The sequence below is a fragment of the Oncorhynchus mykiss genome, chromosome 9 (genome assembly GCF_013265735.2).
Source record: "Oncorhynchus mykiss isolate Arlee chromosome 9, USDA_OmykA_1.1, whole genome shotgun sequence".
NCBI classification, from domain to species: domain Eukaryota; kingdom Metazoa; phylum Chordata; class Actinopteri; order Salmoniformes; family Salmonidae; genus Oncorhynchus; species Oncorhynchus mykiss.
Window position 1 is genome coordinate 13,593,921 of NC_048573.1, and position 18,155 is coordinate 13,612,075.

At 39.5% G+C, this 18,155-nt stretch overlaps 2 protein-coding genes across 6 annotated transcripts; both read left to right on the plus strand.

Moving 5' to 3' along the window:
- The first annotated feature begins 4,431 nt into the window (after window positions 1-4,431).
- On the plus strand, window positions 4,432-8,422 carry LOC110531521 (butyrophilin subfamily 1 member A1). Of its 2 annotated transcripts, XR_002474711.2 has the most exons (8): window positions 4,432-4,645; window positions 5,772-5,865; window positions 6,348-6,377; window positions 6,472-6,501; window positions 6,785-6,838; window positions 6,977-7,003; window positions 7,153-7,776; window positions 8,168-8,422. XR_002474711.2 is itself a non-coding variant. In XM_021614734.2 (7 exons), exons 2-7 carry the CDS (start codon window positions 5,862-5,864, stop codon window positions 7,677-7,679), a joined length of 672 nt encoding a protein of 223 aa, XP_021470409.2. In that variant the 5' UTR covers window positions 4,432-4,645; window positions 5,772-5,861; the 3' UTR covers window positions 7,680-7,954. The 2 variants fall into 2 exon arrangements, 1 of the variants encoding a protein (XP_021470409.2); XM_021614734.2 differs by lacking the exon at window positions 8,168-8,422 and having other exon boundaries at window positions 7,153-7,954.
- A 48-nt stretch (window positions 8,423-8,470) lies between these two features.
- Window positions 8,471-17,323, plus strand: LOC110531520 (butyrophilin subfamily 1 member A1). 4 transcript variants are annotated; one of them, XR_005053422.1, is made up of 9 exons: window positions 8,471-9,592; window positions 10,812-10,894; window positions 11,358-11,387; window positions 11,485-11,511; window positions 11,773-11,844; window positions 11,983-11,999; window positions 16,235-16,273; window positions 16,381-16,407; window positions 16,570-17,323. XR_005053422.1 is itself a non-coding variant. In XM_021614730.2 (8 exons), the coding sequence occupies exons 2-8, from the start codon at window positions 10,891-10,893 to the stop codon at window positions 17,094-17,096; spliced, it is 747 nt and encodes a 248-aa protein (XP_021470405.2). In that variant the 5' UTR covers window positions 8,471-9,592; window positions 10,812-10,890; the 3' UTR covers window positions 17,097-17,323. The 4 variants fall into 4 exon arrangements, 3 of the variants coding, with proteins under 3 accessions (XP_021470405.2, XP_021470406.2, XP_021470404.2); XM_021614730.2 differs by lacking the exon at window positions 11,983-11,999 and having other exon boundaries at window positions 10,812-10,915; XM_021614731.2 differs by lacking the exon at window positions 11,983-11,999.
- Window positions 17,324-18,155: the final 832 nt, after the last annotated feature.

Below are 18,155 nucleotides of genomic sequence, written 5' to 3' on the forward strand. Positions count from 1 at the left end.
TTTCAAAATTGCAGAATAATAGTGAAGACATCAAAACTATGAAATATCACATATGGAATCATGTTGTAACCAAATAAGTGTTAAACAAATCAAAATATATTTTATATTTGAGATTCTTCAAAGTAGCCATCATAATCCTTGATGACAGCTTTGCACACTCTTGGCATTCTCTCAACCAGCTTCACCTGGAATGCTTTTTCAACAGGAGTTCCCGCATGTGCTGGGCACTTGTTGGCTGCTTTTCCTCCCCTCTCCGGTCGAACTCATCTCAAACCATCTCAATTGGGTTGATGTCAGGTGATTGTGGAGGCAGGTCATCTGATCACTCCCCTTGGTCAAATAGCCCTTACACAGCCTGGGGGTGTGTTTTGGGTCATTGTCCTGTTGAAAAAACAATTATAGTCTCACTAAGCACAAACCAGATGGGATGGCATATCACTATAGAATGCTGTGGTAGCCATGCTGGTTAAGCAGTCAACCAGCCAAATCTTACACTGTTTCTCATTCAGCTGCATACCTGAATCGTCATTGAGTAAGCGGTTCACAAACTAGAGGTCGCGACTTCTTCTGGATTTGATAAAGAGACAACATAATGCAGCTATTCTGGTCAATGTGTAACCAGTAAGTTGAACTTTCCAGCAAGAATCACTTTCCTATAAAGCACTGTACTGAGTAAGTCAATAAGATCCTGTTGTGTTGATATAACATGGAGCCTCCCAGTTTCCCTACGTGATTTTTGCTGGAAAGTTCAACTTACAAAAGAAAACAAAAAGTCTATATACTGAACAACTGTTGAGCATCTGAGTTTATAGTTTGTGTGTGTGTGTGTGTGTGTGTGTGTGTGTGTGTGTGTGTGTGTGTGTGTGTGTGTGTGTGTGTGTGTGTGTGTGTGTGTGTGTGTGTGTGTGTGTGTGTGTGTGTGTGTGTGTGTGTGTGTGTGTGTGTGTGTGTGTGTGTGTATTTTGGGGGGGGGGAACACTTGCCTAATGTTGGCTCTAACTCAGTACAAACAGATGAGCTTCATAGCATTTCCTCTGCACACTCTCTCTTTTTTTTCCCCACCTTTATTTAACCAGGTTGGCTAGTTGAGAATAAGTTCTCATTTGCAACTGCGACCTGGCCAAGATAAAGCATAGCAATTCGTCACATACAACAACACAGAGTTACACATGGAATAAACAAAACATACAGTCAATAATACAGTAGAACAAAAGAAAACAAAAAGTATATATACAGTGAGTGCAAATGAGGTAAGTTAAGGAAATAAATAGGCCATGGTGGCGAAGTAATTACAATATAGCAATTAAACACTGGAATGGTAGATCGGCAGAAGATGAATGTGCAGGTAGAGATACTGGGGTGCAAAGGAGCAAAATAAATAAATAAATACCAGTATGGGGATGAGGTAGGTAGATAGATGGGCTGTCTACAGATAGGCTAAGAACAGGTGCAGTGATCTGTAAACCGCTCTGACAGCTGGTGCTTACAGCTAGTGAGGGAGATGTGAGTCTCCAGCTTCAGAGATTTTTGCAATTCGTTCCAGTCATGGGCAGCAGAGAACTGGAAGGAAAGACGACCAAAGGAGGAATTGGCTTTGGGGGTGACCAGTGAGATATACCTGCTGGAGCGCCTGCTACAAGTCGGTGCTGCTATGGTGACCAGTGAGCTGAGATAAGGTGGTGCTTTACCTAGCAGAGACTTGTGGATAACCTGTAGCCAGTGGGTTTGGCGACGAGTATGAAGCGAAGGCCAACCAACGAGAGCATACAGGTCGCAATGGTGGGTAGTGTATGGGGCTTTGATGACAAAACGAATGGCACTGTGATAGACTGCATCCAGTTTGTTGAGTAGAGTATTGGAGGCTATTTTATAGATGACATCACCGAAGTCGAGGATCGGTAGGATGGTCAGTTTTACGAGGGTATGTTTGGCAGCATGAGTGAAGGATGCTTTGTTGTGATATAGGAAGCCGATTCTAGATTTAATTTTGGATTGGAGATGCTTAATGTGAGTCTGGAAGGAGAGTTTACAGTCTAACCAGACACCCAGGTATTTGTAGTTGTCCACGTATTCTAAGTCAGAGCCGTCCAGAGTAGTGATGCTGGACGGGCGAGCAGGGGGGGCAGCGATCGATTGAAAAGCATGCATTTAGTTTACTTGCGTTTAAGAGCAGTTGGAGGCCACGGAAGGAGAGTTGTATGGCATTAAAGCTCGTCTGGAGGTTAGTTAACACAGTGTCAAAGGAGGGGCCAGAAGTATACAGAATGGTGTCGTCTGCGTAGAAGTGGATCAGAGAATCACCAGCAGCAAGAGCAACATAATTGATGTATACAGAAAAGAGAGTCGGCTCGAGAATTGAATCCTGTGGCACACCCATAGAGATTGTCAGAGGTCCAGATAACAGGCCCTCCGATTTGACACACTGAACTCTATCAGAGAAGTAGTTGGTAAACCAGGCGAGGCAATCATTTGAGAAACCAAGGCTATCGAGTCTGCCAATAAGAATGCTGTGATTGACAGAGTCGAAGGCCTTGGCCAGGTCGATGAATACGGCTGCACAGTAATGTCTCTTATCGATGGCGGTTATGCTGTCGTTTAGAACCTTGAGCGTGGCTGAGGTGCACCCATTTCCAGCTCTGAAACCAGATTGCATAGCGGAGAAGGTATGGTGGGATTCGAAATGGTCAGTAATCTGTTTGTTAACTTGGCTATCGAAGACCTTAGAAAGACAGGGTAGGATAGATATTGGCCTGTAGCAGTTTGGGTCTAGAATGTCACCCCCTTTGAAGAGGAGGATGACCGCGGCAGCTTTCCAATCTTTGGGAATCTCAGACGATACGAAAGAGAGGTTGAACAGGCTAGTAATAGGGGTTGCAACCATTTCGGCAGATCACTTTAGAAAGAGAGGGTCCAGATTGTCTAGCCCGGCTGATTTGTAGGGTCCAGATTTTGCATCTCTTTCAGAACATCGGCTATCTGGATTTGGGTAAAGGAGAAATGGTGGGGGCTTTGGCGGGTTGCTGTGGAGGGTGCCGGGCAGTTGACCGGGGTAGAGGTAGCCATGTGGAAAGCATGGCCAGCCGTAGAGAAATGCTTATTGAAATTCTCAATTATAGTGTATTTTTCGGTGGTGACAGTGTTTCCTAGCCTCAGAGCAGTGGGCAGCTTGGAGAAGGTGCTCTTATTCTCCATGGACTTTACAGTGTCCCAGAACTTCTTTGAGTTAGTATTACAGGATGCAAATTTCTGTTTGAAAAAGCTTGCCTTAGCTTTTCTAACTGCCTGTGTATATTTGTTCCAAACTTACCTGAAAAGTTGCATGCTAATAAAGAACGCCACAGGATGTTTTTGTGCTGGTCAAGGGCAGACAGGTCTGGCGTGAACCAAGGACTATATCTATTCCTAGTTCTACATTTTTTGAGAGGGGCATGCTTATTTAAGATGGTGAGGAAGGCACTTTTAAAGAATAGCCAGGCATCCTCTACTGACGGGATGAGGTCAATGTCATTCCAGGATACCCCGGCCAGGTCGATTAGAAAGGCCTGCTCGCAGAAGTGTTTCAGTGAGCGCTTGACAGTAATGAGGGGTGGTTGTTTGGTCGCAGACCCATTACGGATGCAGGCAATGAGGCAGTGATCGCTGAGATCTTGATTGAAAACAGCAGAGGTGTATTTGGAGGGTGAGTTAGTTAGGATGACATCTATGAGGGTGCCCGTGTTTACTGATTTGGGGTTGTACCTGGTGGGTTCATTGATAATTTGTGTGAGATTGAGGGCATCAAGCTCGAGAACTCAGGCTTTTTTCTAGAGCATGAATATCCAACTTGAAAGTCAATGATGTCATGATTTGACCTCGAGGTCCATGTTGTCTTAGAAGGACAATAAAATACATTGTACCCTTCGGCAGCTCATATCTGTGTGAAGCTAGATTCAGTGTTCTCATCTGCATTAAAACCAAATATCGATCCAGGTTGGATGTGACAGCAGAGATGAGGTGCGCACTATCGACCACATCCCCTGATTTTGAGAAGGTCCAGCGCGACATGCATGAAGCCATCTCCTTAGTGCTGGTGAGATACATCATGTCAGACTGATTTGTCACAGCCCCACATTAAAAATATGTGATGGTGAGTTGAGAAGACATTCAGAAACACTGTTAGAATGTTTTTAAATTGACTGCCATAGCCCCAAAATCTAAAGTAAACAAAGGCTGTTAATAGCATGTTTTTTTACATGGTTGGGGTCGCGATACTTTTCAGATATCATAATGGGGTCGTGGGCCAAAAAAGTTTGGGAACCCCTGGTATATATAATGCTTCCAGTAACTAAACTGGCCATGAGAGAGAGGCAGCTTTCCTATTAAAGTACTGTAATGAGGAAGCCAATAAGATACAGATGTCTTGATGAAACCTGGACCCTCCCAGTTTCCTTACGTGATTCTTGTTGGAAGGTTCAACTGACTGGTTACCCATTAACCAAAGGAGCTGCAGTATGCTGTCGCATTATCAAATCTTTCTGTTCTCGTAGTTATGGTCACTCGCTAGCATTTAGCATTAGTCAGTTGGTAAATGGGTACTTGGTATGAATAATATTTGAGACTATAGGTGGTACATATACAACATAACAGGACAGGTTTTGTACACAAGGTAAGTGTCTGAAAGATAATCACCATATGGTCTTGAAATCAATCTTCTTTGATTCACTCAGCGGTATTGTTTTATTACTGGGTCTTAGAGCTTTTATACTAAAGTTTTAAACAATAATCCTTTTGATATGAGACAACTTGAAATATCTCTGGAACAGAACACATTCATCAGGATAACTATACTGCCTTTCTGAAACAAAATTCTCACGTTTAGAACGTCATCCTTTCTTCAAATGTCTCTGGAATTGAACTAGCACAGTAGAAAGTGATATGGGTAGTACTTCTTTTACAGTATTTAAATGACACCATTTGCTAGGACATTTTAAGGTATCAATGGGTACATTCTGGTACTTACTTCAAATAACTGTACCCAATTGATAACTACCTGATACCAAATGCCTTTTACTGCTTGTTCCACTGAGTCCCAAAGGTAACAGTTTACTTTAGGTGACCTTATTCATACATTAATAAAGCCTTTATAACAGCTATATAACACATTATTACATTTGTCATAAGTAATGTAATGTAATGAGTAGTTTTAAATAGTTATGAGTAACGGCATAAGATGTTATAAAACTGTTGTCATATGTGCTTATGTCACCTTTTAATAACAACTGATATTACACAGTCTGCATGACAACTTATTTCATATGTTATTACAAGCTACTTAAGTGTCTACGTACCAGATGTTATAATAGGGGCGTTATAGAATTGATCAAACTCTGTGTCACATTAATATATTAAATGTAATTATGGGTGTCATAACCATGCCATAGGCCGTTATGGAGTGTGTACAGACACTTTAAATAAAGTTACATTAATTTGAGGTGCTATAAAACAGTTATGAATGTACTGGGTTGAGCGTATCACAAAACCATTCAACATCACTCACTTCTTTTGGTGGTATCACAATAACAATTCTGCGTTTGAGACTGACCAGAGGCATTGCAAGTTACTTTCACCAATTAAACAATTAATAATATATAAAGTTTGCCTTCCTCCCAACTCAATAACTTTTCCATAGTTTTTGTGGAATCATGATTCCTTTACATTTGTCTCTTGGTTTTTTGTTAACATCGTGAATCGGGCCTATCAGACGTTAAATAAGGCTGATCATTTCTTTATAGGTGCCGTGGCTGAGTATTGGAGAAGGACAAGACACAGAGTTGTTCTGGGACTATTTGACTGTTAACGAATACAATTTAGCCACCATCACCATGGGTAAAGCTGCCCGGATATATATACTTAAGGGCTGGATTCAATCCGTATCGTGGAAGCTATACGTTCAAATTTAAAAGCAAATTTCCGATTGAGCCCACATACGGTATGCAGCATTTACCGTGAATGCAGCCACCGCAAATTCTGGAACATTGCAGTTAAATTTCTATCAAGCCATAACGCCGATCCGCAATAATTCTGCAATATAGATTGAATCCAGCCCTCAATCATTACCCCTAAATGCATTATGTGATATATTGGTGAATATTTGACTGTTAGCTGTTACCATTTAGCCACCATCATGACAAGCCATGGCAACAGCCACCATCACCATGGCAATAGCCACTATCACCATGGGTAGAGCTTGCTCGCGTATACAAACCTAAATCATTACCCTAAATACATTAATTTACCCCTGACTACAATATTGATTACAGCTATAGTACATATACCACTGGGTCAAAAACTGTTTCCTTCATTTACAGGATGTTTGGAATCAAAAACAGAAGAACAGAGTAAGTTAGTTTTCTTGTCCTTGCCATAAAAATATGCATATTTGTCTTTCAAAAGAAGAAAATGTGTTATTCAACAGTATATTACTTTATACAGTACAGAGCCCGGTGGATTCAACAACGAAGGGTCAGCTATTAATCTCTTAATTTAAATATTTTTAGTGGAATTTTTTTACAAAAAGATAGTCATGAGTTGGTATATTTAAATACATGATTTCTGACTCATAAGGATTTAATATGTTGGTGTTTGAAGTTTTAACCTAACATTTGTTAACTAATAAACAACAAAAACATGACATTGATGGAAAGCATAGGATCTGACAAAAAATTTCAGAGGAAGAATGTTTATTTAAATTACTTAAGGAGAATTCTATTATTTTGTTGATATGAATGTTATGACTCAACTGCAGACAAAGAAAACCCTTCACAGTCAGAAACTCAGCTCAAACTATCTCCAGAAAAAGGTGAGTTGAGTTCGGTAATGCATCTCTTTTAAATACAATATAATTTCAGAAAATATTAATATGAAATGTGATACTCATGTAGAGTATATATTAATGTAGAGTATATATTGAAATATATATATATATATATTTCTCCAGATATAAATCAAGCACGCTCACATGAAGGTAATGGGCTCTGCCAACATAATCGTTTTTTCAACTAAATTAAAATACTTACTAAAATAAAATATAATACTAATACTTAAACCACTGAAGGTTAAATTACAATGAAAATAATAAGTGAATAAAATATATTGTTTTCCTATTCTCCACAGTGGATGTTACTCTGGATGTGGACACAGCTCACCCTAAGCTGAAGATACATGGGAACTCACTACAGTGGATAGATGAATCACCACAAAGAAACATTGACAATGAGAACTGTTTTAATGAAGAGCCTTTTGTGTTGGGCAAAATGGGCAGTCCTTTGAAGACTTACTGGGAGGTGAATGTGAAGGAGAAGGAAGACTGGGTGCTTGGAGTTGCCAAGGCAATGGCTAACAGGAAGGGGCCGTTGGCTTTCAGTCCAACTAATGGCTTCTGGGTAATCAGACTATCCAATGGGCAAAGACTTAAAGCCATGGAGGATGAAGAACACGTTCTTGACAAAGGTATTCCAGGTAAAGTTGGTATCTATCTAGATTATCAGGAAAGGAAGGTGACTTTCTTTAATGCAGAAGAAGATTCACTCATCTACTCATTTATTAATGGACCAAGTTATCAGGATGATGTCAAGCCACTTTTCTCACCCTGGAACAATGATGCAAAACCAATCACAATTTTGTCCATCACAGCAACATAGAAAAACATAAATGATTGCATTCCCTGTCTGTCAATAGCTTGTCATGGTTTAAAGCTATGCAAAACATTTTTTATTAAGTAATATCCAGAATTGTGGATTACTTTCTATGTTAATTTGCTGTCATCTAACCAGGTATCAACGTTGTGTCCATATTTTTTGTTAATATATTAATGCTCTGTCTTTCCGACTTGAAGATTACTGACATCATGATTTGACCTCGTATTTGTCTGAGTTCCCTGTTGTCGTGAAAGCACTATAAAACTCATGGTACCCTTCGCCAGGCCATATCTGTGTGATGCTTGACTCAATGCTCTCATCTGCTTTAAAACCAAATATCAATCCAGGCTGGATGTGACAGCAGAGATGAGTTGCGCACTGTCGACAACCCCCACTGACTTTGAGAAGCTCCAACACGACATGCATAAAGCACAACCATCTCATTAGTGCTGGTGAGATAAGACACATCATGTCCAGTGGGGACCCTTCGTTCAGGGCAGGTGGGGCAGAAGCCACGACAGGTGATCCACCACCTATTTTTGGGGGGGCCTGCTTTGCATGTTATTTTAATACAGGTAACACATCAGTTTGCAAACAATGTCTGTTGTGTAGGAAGCTGTTAGTAGCCCATGTGCTTCACCATAATAATTTGCTCCCTTTTCCCCTCATAACTTAGCCTACTGTTCTGACTTGGTGGTGCACATTCAGCCTATAGCCTGTTTTAGAGAAATGTTACCATCAAATATTGTAAGTATTAAATATAAAAGTATTAAATAACAATCAAATATTGACTTGGTTGTCAGGGAGAACACTGTAAGAATGGCCCATGTTCTCAATTCTGTCGCAGTACATTTTAAAAGTGCTGAACAAATAGTTATATTGACTACGTCAGTCCTAGCTCTCTCATTAATGTCTTAATCAATGTTATGGATTGCCTCTTATCCGCTCATTGTCCCCTTATGCCATAGTTTGTACATCTCAATTGCAAGAAGACACCACATCTGTTTAGCAAGTCAGCCATATCAGCTATGCTTTTTTAAAAGGCAGTAAATGAGGCTGAATGAACTGTTTCGCTGCCAGACAAGGCTCTGCTGATAGCCAGGTGTAGCAGTGGTAAGGTGTTGGGACTGCTGTTGGAACTCTGCTGTTGGGACAGCTTTATGTAGGCCCTACCAGTTTGTGAGCACGGTTTGTCACCGTTATATTGCAATTAATGTTTTGTTTATTGTTGTGTTGTGTTGTGTAGTGGCTTTTCTGGCATGCATAAATCAAAAGTAAAAAAATGTCACACCATTATTTACACGCTAAAATTGCCACTGATTATGTCAGTCTCATTTGCAATTCACTGTCATAGCCCCACATTAAAAATATGTGAGGGTGAGTTGAGAAAATCAGAAATCAGAAATACTTTTAGAATGTTTTTCAATTGACTGCCACAGCACCAAATAAAATGCACCAAATGGCATTTAGAAAAACAAACATTTTTGGTGTTCATTTTAATTGTTTTAAGGCGATAATTTTCAAATATCAAAATGGTGTCGTGGGACAAAAAAGTTTGCGGATCACTGGCATAGAGTATATATTTGGCTTGCAGTAACTAAACTGGCCATGGAGAGGGGCAGCTTTCCTATAAAGTAGTGTAATGAGGAAGCCAATAAGATACAGATGTCTTGATAAAACCTGGACCCTCCCTGTTTCCCTACGTGATTCTTGCTGGAAGGTTCAACTGACTGGTTACACATTAACCAGAGGAGCTAGAGCATGCTGTCTCATTATCAAATATTTCTGTTTCATAATTATGGCTACTCAATAGCCTTTAGCATTAGCAATTTGGTAAATGGGAAGTTGGAATGAATAATATTTGAGACTATAGGTGGTACATATACAACAAAACAGGCCATTCATATATACACAAGGTAAGTGTCTGAAAAATAAACACCATAGTGTCCTGAAATGAATCTTCCTTGATTCTCACTCTCTCTCTCTCTCTCTCTCTCTCTCTCTCTCTCTCTCTCTCTCCCCCCTTCCCCTTGCTGACTAACCATTCAGCGTTATTGTTTTATTACTGTGTCTTTCATCTTTTATACTAGTGGGTTAAGCAATAATCATTTTGACATGAGACAACTTGAAATATCCATGAACGACAAGCCTTCAACAGGATGACTGAAGTACTGCCTTTGTAACACTAACTAATCACTTCTAGAATGTAATCTTTTCTAGAAATGTCTCTGGAATTGAACTAGCACAGTAGGAAGTGATTTCGGTAGTACTTTATTTTACGGGTATATAAATTACACATTTGCTAGGACATTATAAGGTATCAGTGGGTACTTTCAGGTACTTACTTCAAATAATTGTACACAATTGGTAACTTTTAGTGCTTGTTCCAATGAGTCCCAAAGGTAACAGTTTACTATAGGTGACCTTATTCATATATTAATAAAGCCTTTATAACAGCTATATAACACATTATTACATTTGTCATAAGTAATGTAATGTCATGAGTAGTTTTAAATAGTTATGATTAACGGCATTAGATGTTATAACACTAGTTATAATGTGTTTTATAGAGAACTGTTCATCCTGTTGTCATATGTGCTTATGTCACCTTTTAATAACAACTGATATTACACAGTCTGCATGACAACTTATTTCATATGTTATTACATGCTACATAAGTGTCTACGTACCAGATGTTATAACAGGCGCGTTATAGAATTGATCAAACTCTGTGTCACATTAATATATTCATTGTAATTATGGGTGTCATAACCATGCCATAGGCCGTTATGGAGTGTGCACAGACACTTTAAATAAAGTTACATTAATTTGAGGTGTTAGTTATAATATGCTTAATACCACAGAGTTGAGCGTATCACAAAACCATTCAAGATCACCCATTTCTTTTGGTGGTATCACAATAACAATTCTGTGTTTGAGACTGACCAGAGGCATTGCAAGTTACTTTTTCCAATTAAAATATTAAGGAGAGATAAAGTTTGCCTTCCTCTGTACTCAATACATTTTCCATCGTTTTTGTGGCGCCATGTTTCCTTTACACTTGTCCCTTGGTTTTTGTTAACATTGTGAATCAGGCCTAGCAGACGTGAAATGAGGCTGATCGTTTCTTTATAGGTGCCGTGGCTGAGTATTGGAGAAGGACAAGACACAGCGTTGTTCTGGGACTATTTGACTGTTAGCTATTACCATCACCATGGGTAAAGCTGTCTCAGATATAGGTACTTAAGGGCTGTATTAAATCTGTATTGTGAAAGATCCCAGTTCAAATGTAAAAGCAATTTTCTGATTGAGCCGACATACGGTATGCAGCATTTACTGTTAATGCAGTCTCCGCAAATTCTTGAACATTGTCTTTAAAATTCAATCGAGCTATAACGTGGATCTGCAATACTTCTGCAATATGGATTGAATCCAGCCCTCAATCATTAGCCCTAAATACATGATGTGATGTATTGAGGAATATTTGACTGTTAGCTGTTACCGTTTAGCCACCATCTCCATGGCAATAGCCACCATCACCATGGGTAAAGTTGCTTGCATATACAAACCTAAATCATTACCCTAAATACATGAATTTACCCCTGACTACCATATTCATTACAACTATAGTACATATACCTCTGGATCAAAATAAGCCACAACTCTTTCTTTCTTTTACAGGATGTTTTGGCTCAAAACCAGAAGAACAGAGTAAGTTTGTTTTCTTGTCCTTGCCATAAAAATATTGATATTTGTCTTTCAAAAGAAGAAAATGTATTATTCAATTACATGTTACTTCATACCGTAGAGAGCACAGTGGATTCAACAAAGAAGGGTAAGCTTTTAATCTCTTAATTTAAATACTTTTAGTGGATACTTATTACAAAAGAAGACAATCATGAGTTGGTATATTTAAATACATTATCTCTGACTCTTCAGCACTTCATTTTTTAGTGTTTGATGTTATAAATAGTGGAGGAAATGTTTGTGTGGGGTGGGGGGTGGGTTTTGGAGCATGTGCAGTTATAGGGTCTGGCAAAATATTTCAGATGAAGAGTGTTAATTTACATGATTCTATTGTTTTGGTGATATGAAGGTTATGACTCAACTGCAGAGCAAGAAAACCCTTTACAGACAGATACTCATGTCAAACTATCTCCTAAGAAAGGTGAGAAATATTGTACATTAATACAGAGGATGCTGTATAACTTCTGGGTAAGCACCAACTTTGCACCAACTTACACAATATTAAGTCAGTGTCACGCCTTGACCTTAGATATCTCTGTTTTCTTTATATTTTGGTTAGGTCAGGGCGTGACTAAGGTGGGTACGCTAGTTTTTGTATTGTCTAGGGTTTTTTGTATGTCTAGGGTTTTGTAGGTCTAGGTGATTTGTATGTCTATGGTGGCCTGATATGGTTCCCAATCAGATGCAGTTGTTTATCGTTGTCTCTGATTGGGGATCATATTTAGGTAGCCATTTCCCTTTGGTGTTTGGGGGATCTTGTCTATGTGAAGTTGCCTGTCAACACTCATTTGTATAGCTTCACGTTTCGTTTTGTTATTTTGTTAGTTTGTTCAGTGTTCATTCTTTAAACTTCTTATGGCTGGGGGCAGTATTGAGTAGCTTGGATGAATAAGGTGCCCAGAGATGCCCAGAGTAAACGGCCTGCTCCTCAGTCCGAGTTGCTAATATATGCATATTATTAGTAGCATTGGATAGAAAACACTCTGAAGTTTCTAAAACTGTTTGAATGATGTCAGTGAGTATAAAATAACTCATATGGCAGGCAAAAACCTGAGAAGAAATCCAAACAGGAGGTTGGAATTGAATACACAGTGGGATATTGGTTATGTTGCAGTTCCTAAGGCTTCCACTGGATGTAAACCGTCTTTAGAAACTTGTTTGAGGATTCTACTGTGAAGTGGGACCGAATGAGAAGGGAATGAGTAAGGTCTGCCATGAGCTGACCATGCTCTGACCATGCACGCTCACATGAGAGGTATCTCTTGTTCCATTGCTTTTCTACAGACATAGGAATTCTCCAGTTGGAACATTATTGATGTTTTATGTTAAAAAACATCCTAAAGATTGATTCCATACATCGTTTGACATGTTTCTACGGACAGTAACGGAACTTTTCATCTGCAACTAGGGAACGCGCTTCATGACTTTGGATTTGTTTACCAAACGTGCTAACAAGAGTAGCTCTTTGGACATTAATGATGGACATTATCGAACTAAATCAAACATTTAATGTGGAACTGGTATTCCTGGGAGTGCATTCTGATGAAGATCATCAAAGGTAAGTGAATATTTATAATGCTATTTCTGACTTCTGTTAACTACCCAATATGGTGGATATCTTTTTGTCTGCTTTGTTGTTTGAGCGATGTACTCAGATTATTGCATGGATTGCTTTTTCCGTAAAGTTTTATTGAAATCTGACACAGCGATTGCATTAATCTCTAGCACTTAGCCATCCCGGATCCGGGATCGTGAATACAGCCTCGAGCTCATTACCATAACGCAACGTTAACTATTCATGAAAATCGCAAATGAAATGAAATAAATATGCTAGCTCTCAAGCTTAGCCTTTTGTTAACAACACTGTCATCTCAGATTTTCAAAATATGCTTCTCAACCATAGGAAAACAATAATTTGTGTAACAGTAGCTAGCTAGCATAGCATTTAGCGTTAGCGTTAGCGTTAGCATTTAGCAGGCAACATTTTCACAAAAACCAGAAAAGCATTCAAATAAAATAATTTACCTTTGAAGAACTTCAGATGTTTTCAATGAGGAGACTCTGTTAGATAGCAAATGTTCAGTTTTTCCTGAAAGATTATTTGTTTAGGAGAAATCACTCCGTTTGGCTACCAAAAAAACCAGAAAATCCAGTCATCAAAACGCCAAACTTTTTTCCAAATTAACTCCATAATATCGACTGAAACATGGCAAACGTTGTTTAGAACCAATCCTCAAGGTGTTTTTCACATATCTCTTCGATGATATATCGTTCGTGGAAGTGTGCTTTCTGTTCTGAATCCCAGGAGAAAATGCCTGCAGCTGAAGATTACGCACCAATTTAGACAAAGGACACCGGGCGGACCCCTGGAAAATGTAGTCTCTTATGGCCAATCTTCCAATGATATGCCTACAAATACGTCACAATGCTGCAGACATCTTGAAGAAACGACAGAAAGGGCAGGCTCGTTCCTGGTGCATTCACAGCCATATAAGGAGACAATGGAAAACAGAGCCTCAGATATTCTGCTCATTTCCTGTTTGAAGTTTCATCTTGGTTTCGCCTGTAGCATGAGTTCTGTGGCACTCACAGATAATATCTTTGCAGTTTTGGAAATGTCAGACTGTTTTCTTTCCAAAGCTGTCAATTATATGCATAGTCGAGCATCTTTTTGTGACAAAATATTGCGCTTAAAACGGGCACGTTTTTTTTATCCAATAATGAAATAGCGCCCCCATAGACTCAACTGGTTAAGGAGAAGGGGATCTAAAGTTCCATGCATAACAGTTGTATCTTTTATCAATGTTTATTATGAGTATTTCTGTAAATTGATGTGGCTTTCTGCAAATTTACCAGATGTTTTGGAACTACTGAACATAACGCGCCAATGTAAACTCAGATTTTTGGATAGAAATATGAACTTGTGTATCTATATTTCCATGTCTAACAATTGTATTTTCATCGACATTTATAATGAGTATTTCTGTAAAATGATGTGGCTCTCTGCAATATCACCAGATGTTTTTGGAACTAGTGAAGATAACGTGCCAATGTATACAGAGATTTTTTTATATAAATATGCACTTTATCGAACAAAACATATATGTATTGTGTAACATGAAGTCCTATGAGTGTCATATGATGAAGATCATCAAAGGTTAGTGATTATTTGTATCTATATTTGTGCTTTTTGTGACTCCTCTCTTTGGCTGGAAAAATGGCCGAATTTTTCGGTGACTTGGTGGTGACCTAACATAATCGTTTGTGGTGCTTTCGCTGTAAATCCTATTTGAAATTGGACACTTTGGTGGAATTAACAACAAGATTACCTTTAAAATGGTATAAGATACAGGAATTTTAATTATGGGATTTCTGTTGTTTGAATTTGGTACTCTGCACTTTCACTGTCTGTTGTCATATCAATCCCATTAACAGGATTGCAGCCCTAAGAAGTTTAAATAAGAATATGTGCATACCACGCTGCACCTTGGTCCGCTCCTTATAACGAACGTGACAGAAGATCCCACCACAAAAAGACCAAACAGCATGTTCAAGAGGAGTGGACATCCTGGGCTCGGGAGAAAGATGAGTGGAGGACATCCTGGACCTGGGAGGACGTAATGGCAGGGGAGAAGACCATGACATGGAAGCAGGTGGAATGGCGACGATATGAGGGGACACGGCTAGCACGGAAGCCCGAGAGGCAGATTTTTTGGGGGGGCACACAGGGAGAATGGCAGAGTGAGGGGTTAGCCCTGAGCCAACTCCCCGTGCTTACCGTGGGGAGCGTGTGACTGGTCAGACACCGTGTTATGCAGTGATGCGCACGGTGTCTCCAGTTCGCATTCATAGCCCGGTGCGCTCTATTCCAGCTCCTCGCTTTTGCCGGGCTAGAATGGGCATCCAGCCAGGACTGATGGTGCCAGCTCAGCGCTCCTGGTCTCCAGTACACCTCCTTGGACCAGGATATCCTGCGCCGGCTCTGCGCACTGTGTCTCCGGTGCGTCTGCACAGCCCAGTGCTTCCTGTGCCAGCTCCCCGCACTTGCTGGGCTCAAGTTAGCATCTAGCCAGGACGCATTGTGCCAGCTCTACGCAGATCTCCAGTGCGCCTCCACAGTCCAGTACGTCCTGTGCCTCCTCTCCGCACTCGCCCTGAGGTGCATGTCTTCAGCTCGGTACCACCAGTGCCGGCACCACGCATCAGGTTTCCAGTGCGCCTCCACAGTCCAGAGCTTCCGGTGACAGTTCCCAGTCCAGAGCTTCCGGCGATCGTTCCCAGTCCAGAGCTTCCGGCGACAGTTCCCAGTCCAGAGCTTCTGGCGACGTTTCACAGTCCGGAACCTCCAATGACGTTTCACAGTCCGGAACCTCCAATGACGGCCCACAGTCCGGAACCTCCAACGACGGCCCAGAGTCTGGAACCTCCAATGACGGTCCACAGTCCGGGAACCTCCAATGACGGTCCACAGTCTGGAACCTCCAACAACGGTCCACAGTCCGGAACCTCCACCGACGGTCCACAGTCCGGAACCTCCATGTCTATCGTGGTTTGATATGGTTCCCAATCAGAGGCAGCTGTTTATCGTTGTCTCTGATTGGGGATCATATTTAGGTAGCCATTTCCCTTTTGTTAGTTTGTTCAGTGTTCATTCTTTAAATAAATAAGAATGTACGCAACCCACACTGCGCCTTGGTCCGATCCTTATAACGAACTTGACAGTCAGTATATTTTTGTTAGTGACACATTATCTTTCCCAGTTATTAGCTTTGTGTTCCATACCTCATTCTGGTTTATCATTACAATTGTAGATGCATCAGCAAGATCCATCAAGAAGACTGCAAAGTTCGGTAATGCATCTCTTTTAAAATACAATATCATTTCAGATAATATTCATCTGATATGTGAGACATTGAATTTCTCTTTGCTATTCTTTTTTAAATGTATTTTTTTCCAGATATAAATCAAGCACGCTCACATGAAGGTAATGGGCTGTGAAAACATAATCTGTTTTTCAACTCAATTAAAATACCTAATAAAATAAAACACTTTCTCTGTCCTTTATAACTAAGCTTTAAATCACTGAAGATTAAATTACAATGAAAATGATGAGTAAATAAATATTTGGTCTTCCCATTCTCCACAGTGGATGTTACTCTGGATGTGGACACTGCTCACCCTAAGCTGAAGATACATGGGAACTCACTACAGTGGACTAATGAATCACCACAGAGAAAAATTAAAGTTGAAAACTGTTTTGATGAAGAGCCTTTTGTGTTGGGCAAAATGGGCAGTCCTTTGAAGACTTACTGGGAGGTGAATGTGAAGGAGAAGGATGACTGGCTGCTTGGCGTTGCCAAGGAAACGGCTAACAGGAAGGGGCCGTTGGCTTTCAGTCCAACTAATGGCTTCTGGGTAATCAGACTATCCAATGGGCAAAGACTTAAAGCCATGGAGGATGAAGAACATGTTCTTGACAAAGGTATTCCAGATAAAGTCGGTATCTATCTGGATTATCAGGAAAGGAAGGTGACTTTCTTTAATGCAGAAGAAGGTTCGCTCATCTACTCATTTATTAATGGACCAAGTTATCAGGATGATGTCCTCCCACTTTTCTCACCCTGGAACAACGATGCAGATCCAATCACAATTTTGCCCATTACAGCAACATAAAAAAACATCATTCATCACATACCCTGTATGTCAATAGCTTATTGTGGTATAAAGCTATGTGAATCATTTTCGATTAAGTGATGTACAGAATTGTGGATTAATTCTCATCCTTTGCTGTCATCGAACCAGGCATCAATGTTGTGTTCCCTATTCTTTATTAATATATTAGACATTCATTATTTCAGTAGAGTATTGTGTGTGAGATTAAACATGCATTTTTGTTTTAAAACATGTTGATTTGTGAAAAATACAAGTTCTTATTTGGTATCTGGTTGTCAATGTATTGATGACTAGGATTGAAAGAAACAACTGCAATCTACTGTAGTTGTTTTGACAAGTTTAATAATCATCCATCACATAAAACCTTGATTATCTTTACAATGACCAACAATGCAAGCTAGTTAGCCAGATACTTGACACAATATATATTGACCCAGTGAAGCCTGTAGTTAGTTGTACAGTGTAACATCTAGTTGGATCATATTATCATTACAGATATTTCTACCGACATTCTAGTTCTATCAGTCTGGGATATAAAGTAATTCTTTGAATTAAAAAATAAATAAATATGACTATACACTATGAATATGACAGAACATTAATATGACAAATGAGTATGACAAAACAAAATATGTTAGTTTATACATCATTACAGCAGATGATATTGTCTCACTTTACAATAATGAGTATTTACAGGATCAAAACAGAGATATTTGTAGTTTTTTACAGTTACATCTACAGTTACATCAATAAGTTGTCAGTTACAACTACATCAAGGGGAAAACGGTCCATCTCAAATCGCTCAGATCAGTGAAGAAGTAAAAGATTAAAGTAACTCAATCTTCAAAAAGTTAATAATTGCTAAAGCTAAAATAAAATGCTTAAACGATGGAAGATAATCTGCATTGCACTCTGTGCATCAGCTGTTTTTCCCATGGTTAAATAAAACCACAGATAGTTTTGGGGTATTAGAGTAATAATAAAACCACAGAGAGTTGTGGGGTATTAGAGTACTAATTAAACCACTGATAGTTTTGGGGTATTAGAGTACTAATAAAA

Coding starts and splice junctions, on each gene's coding strand:
- LOC110531521 (XM_021614734.2), top strand. Junction 6,839..6,976: donor CAAACTATCTCCAGAAAAAG/GTGAGTTGAGTT, acceptor ATATTTCTCCAG/ATATAAATCAAGCACGCTCA. Junction 7,004..7,152: donor TCAAGCACGCTCACATGAAG/GTAATGGGCTCT, acceptor TATTCTCCACAG/TGGATGTTACTCTGGATGTG.
- LOC110531520 (XM_021614730.2), top strand. CDS start 10,891: ATGGGTAAAGCTGTCTCAGATATAG. Junction 11,512..11,772: donor AGTGGATTCAACAAAGAAGG/GTAAGCTTTTAA, acceptor GGTGATATGAAG/GTTATGACTCAACTGCAGAG. Junction 16,274..16,380: donor CAAGAAGACTGCAAAGTTCG/GTAATGCATCTC, acceptor ATTTTTTTCCAG/ATATAAATCAAGCACGCTCA.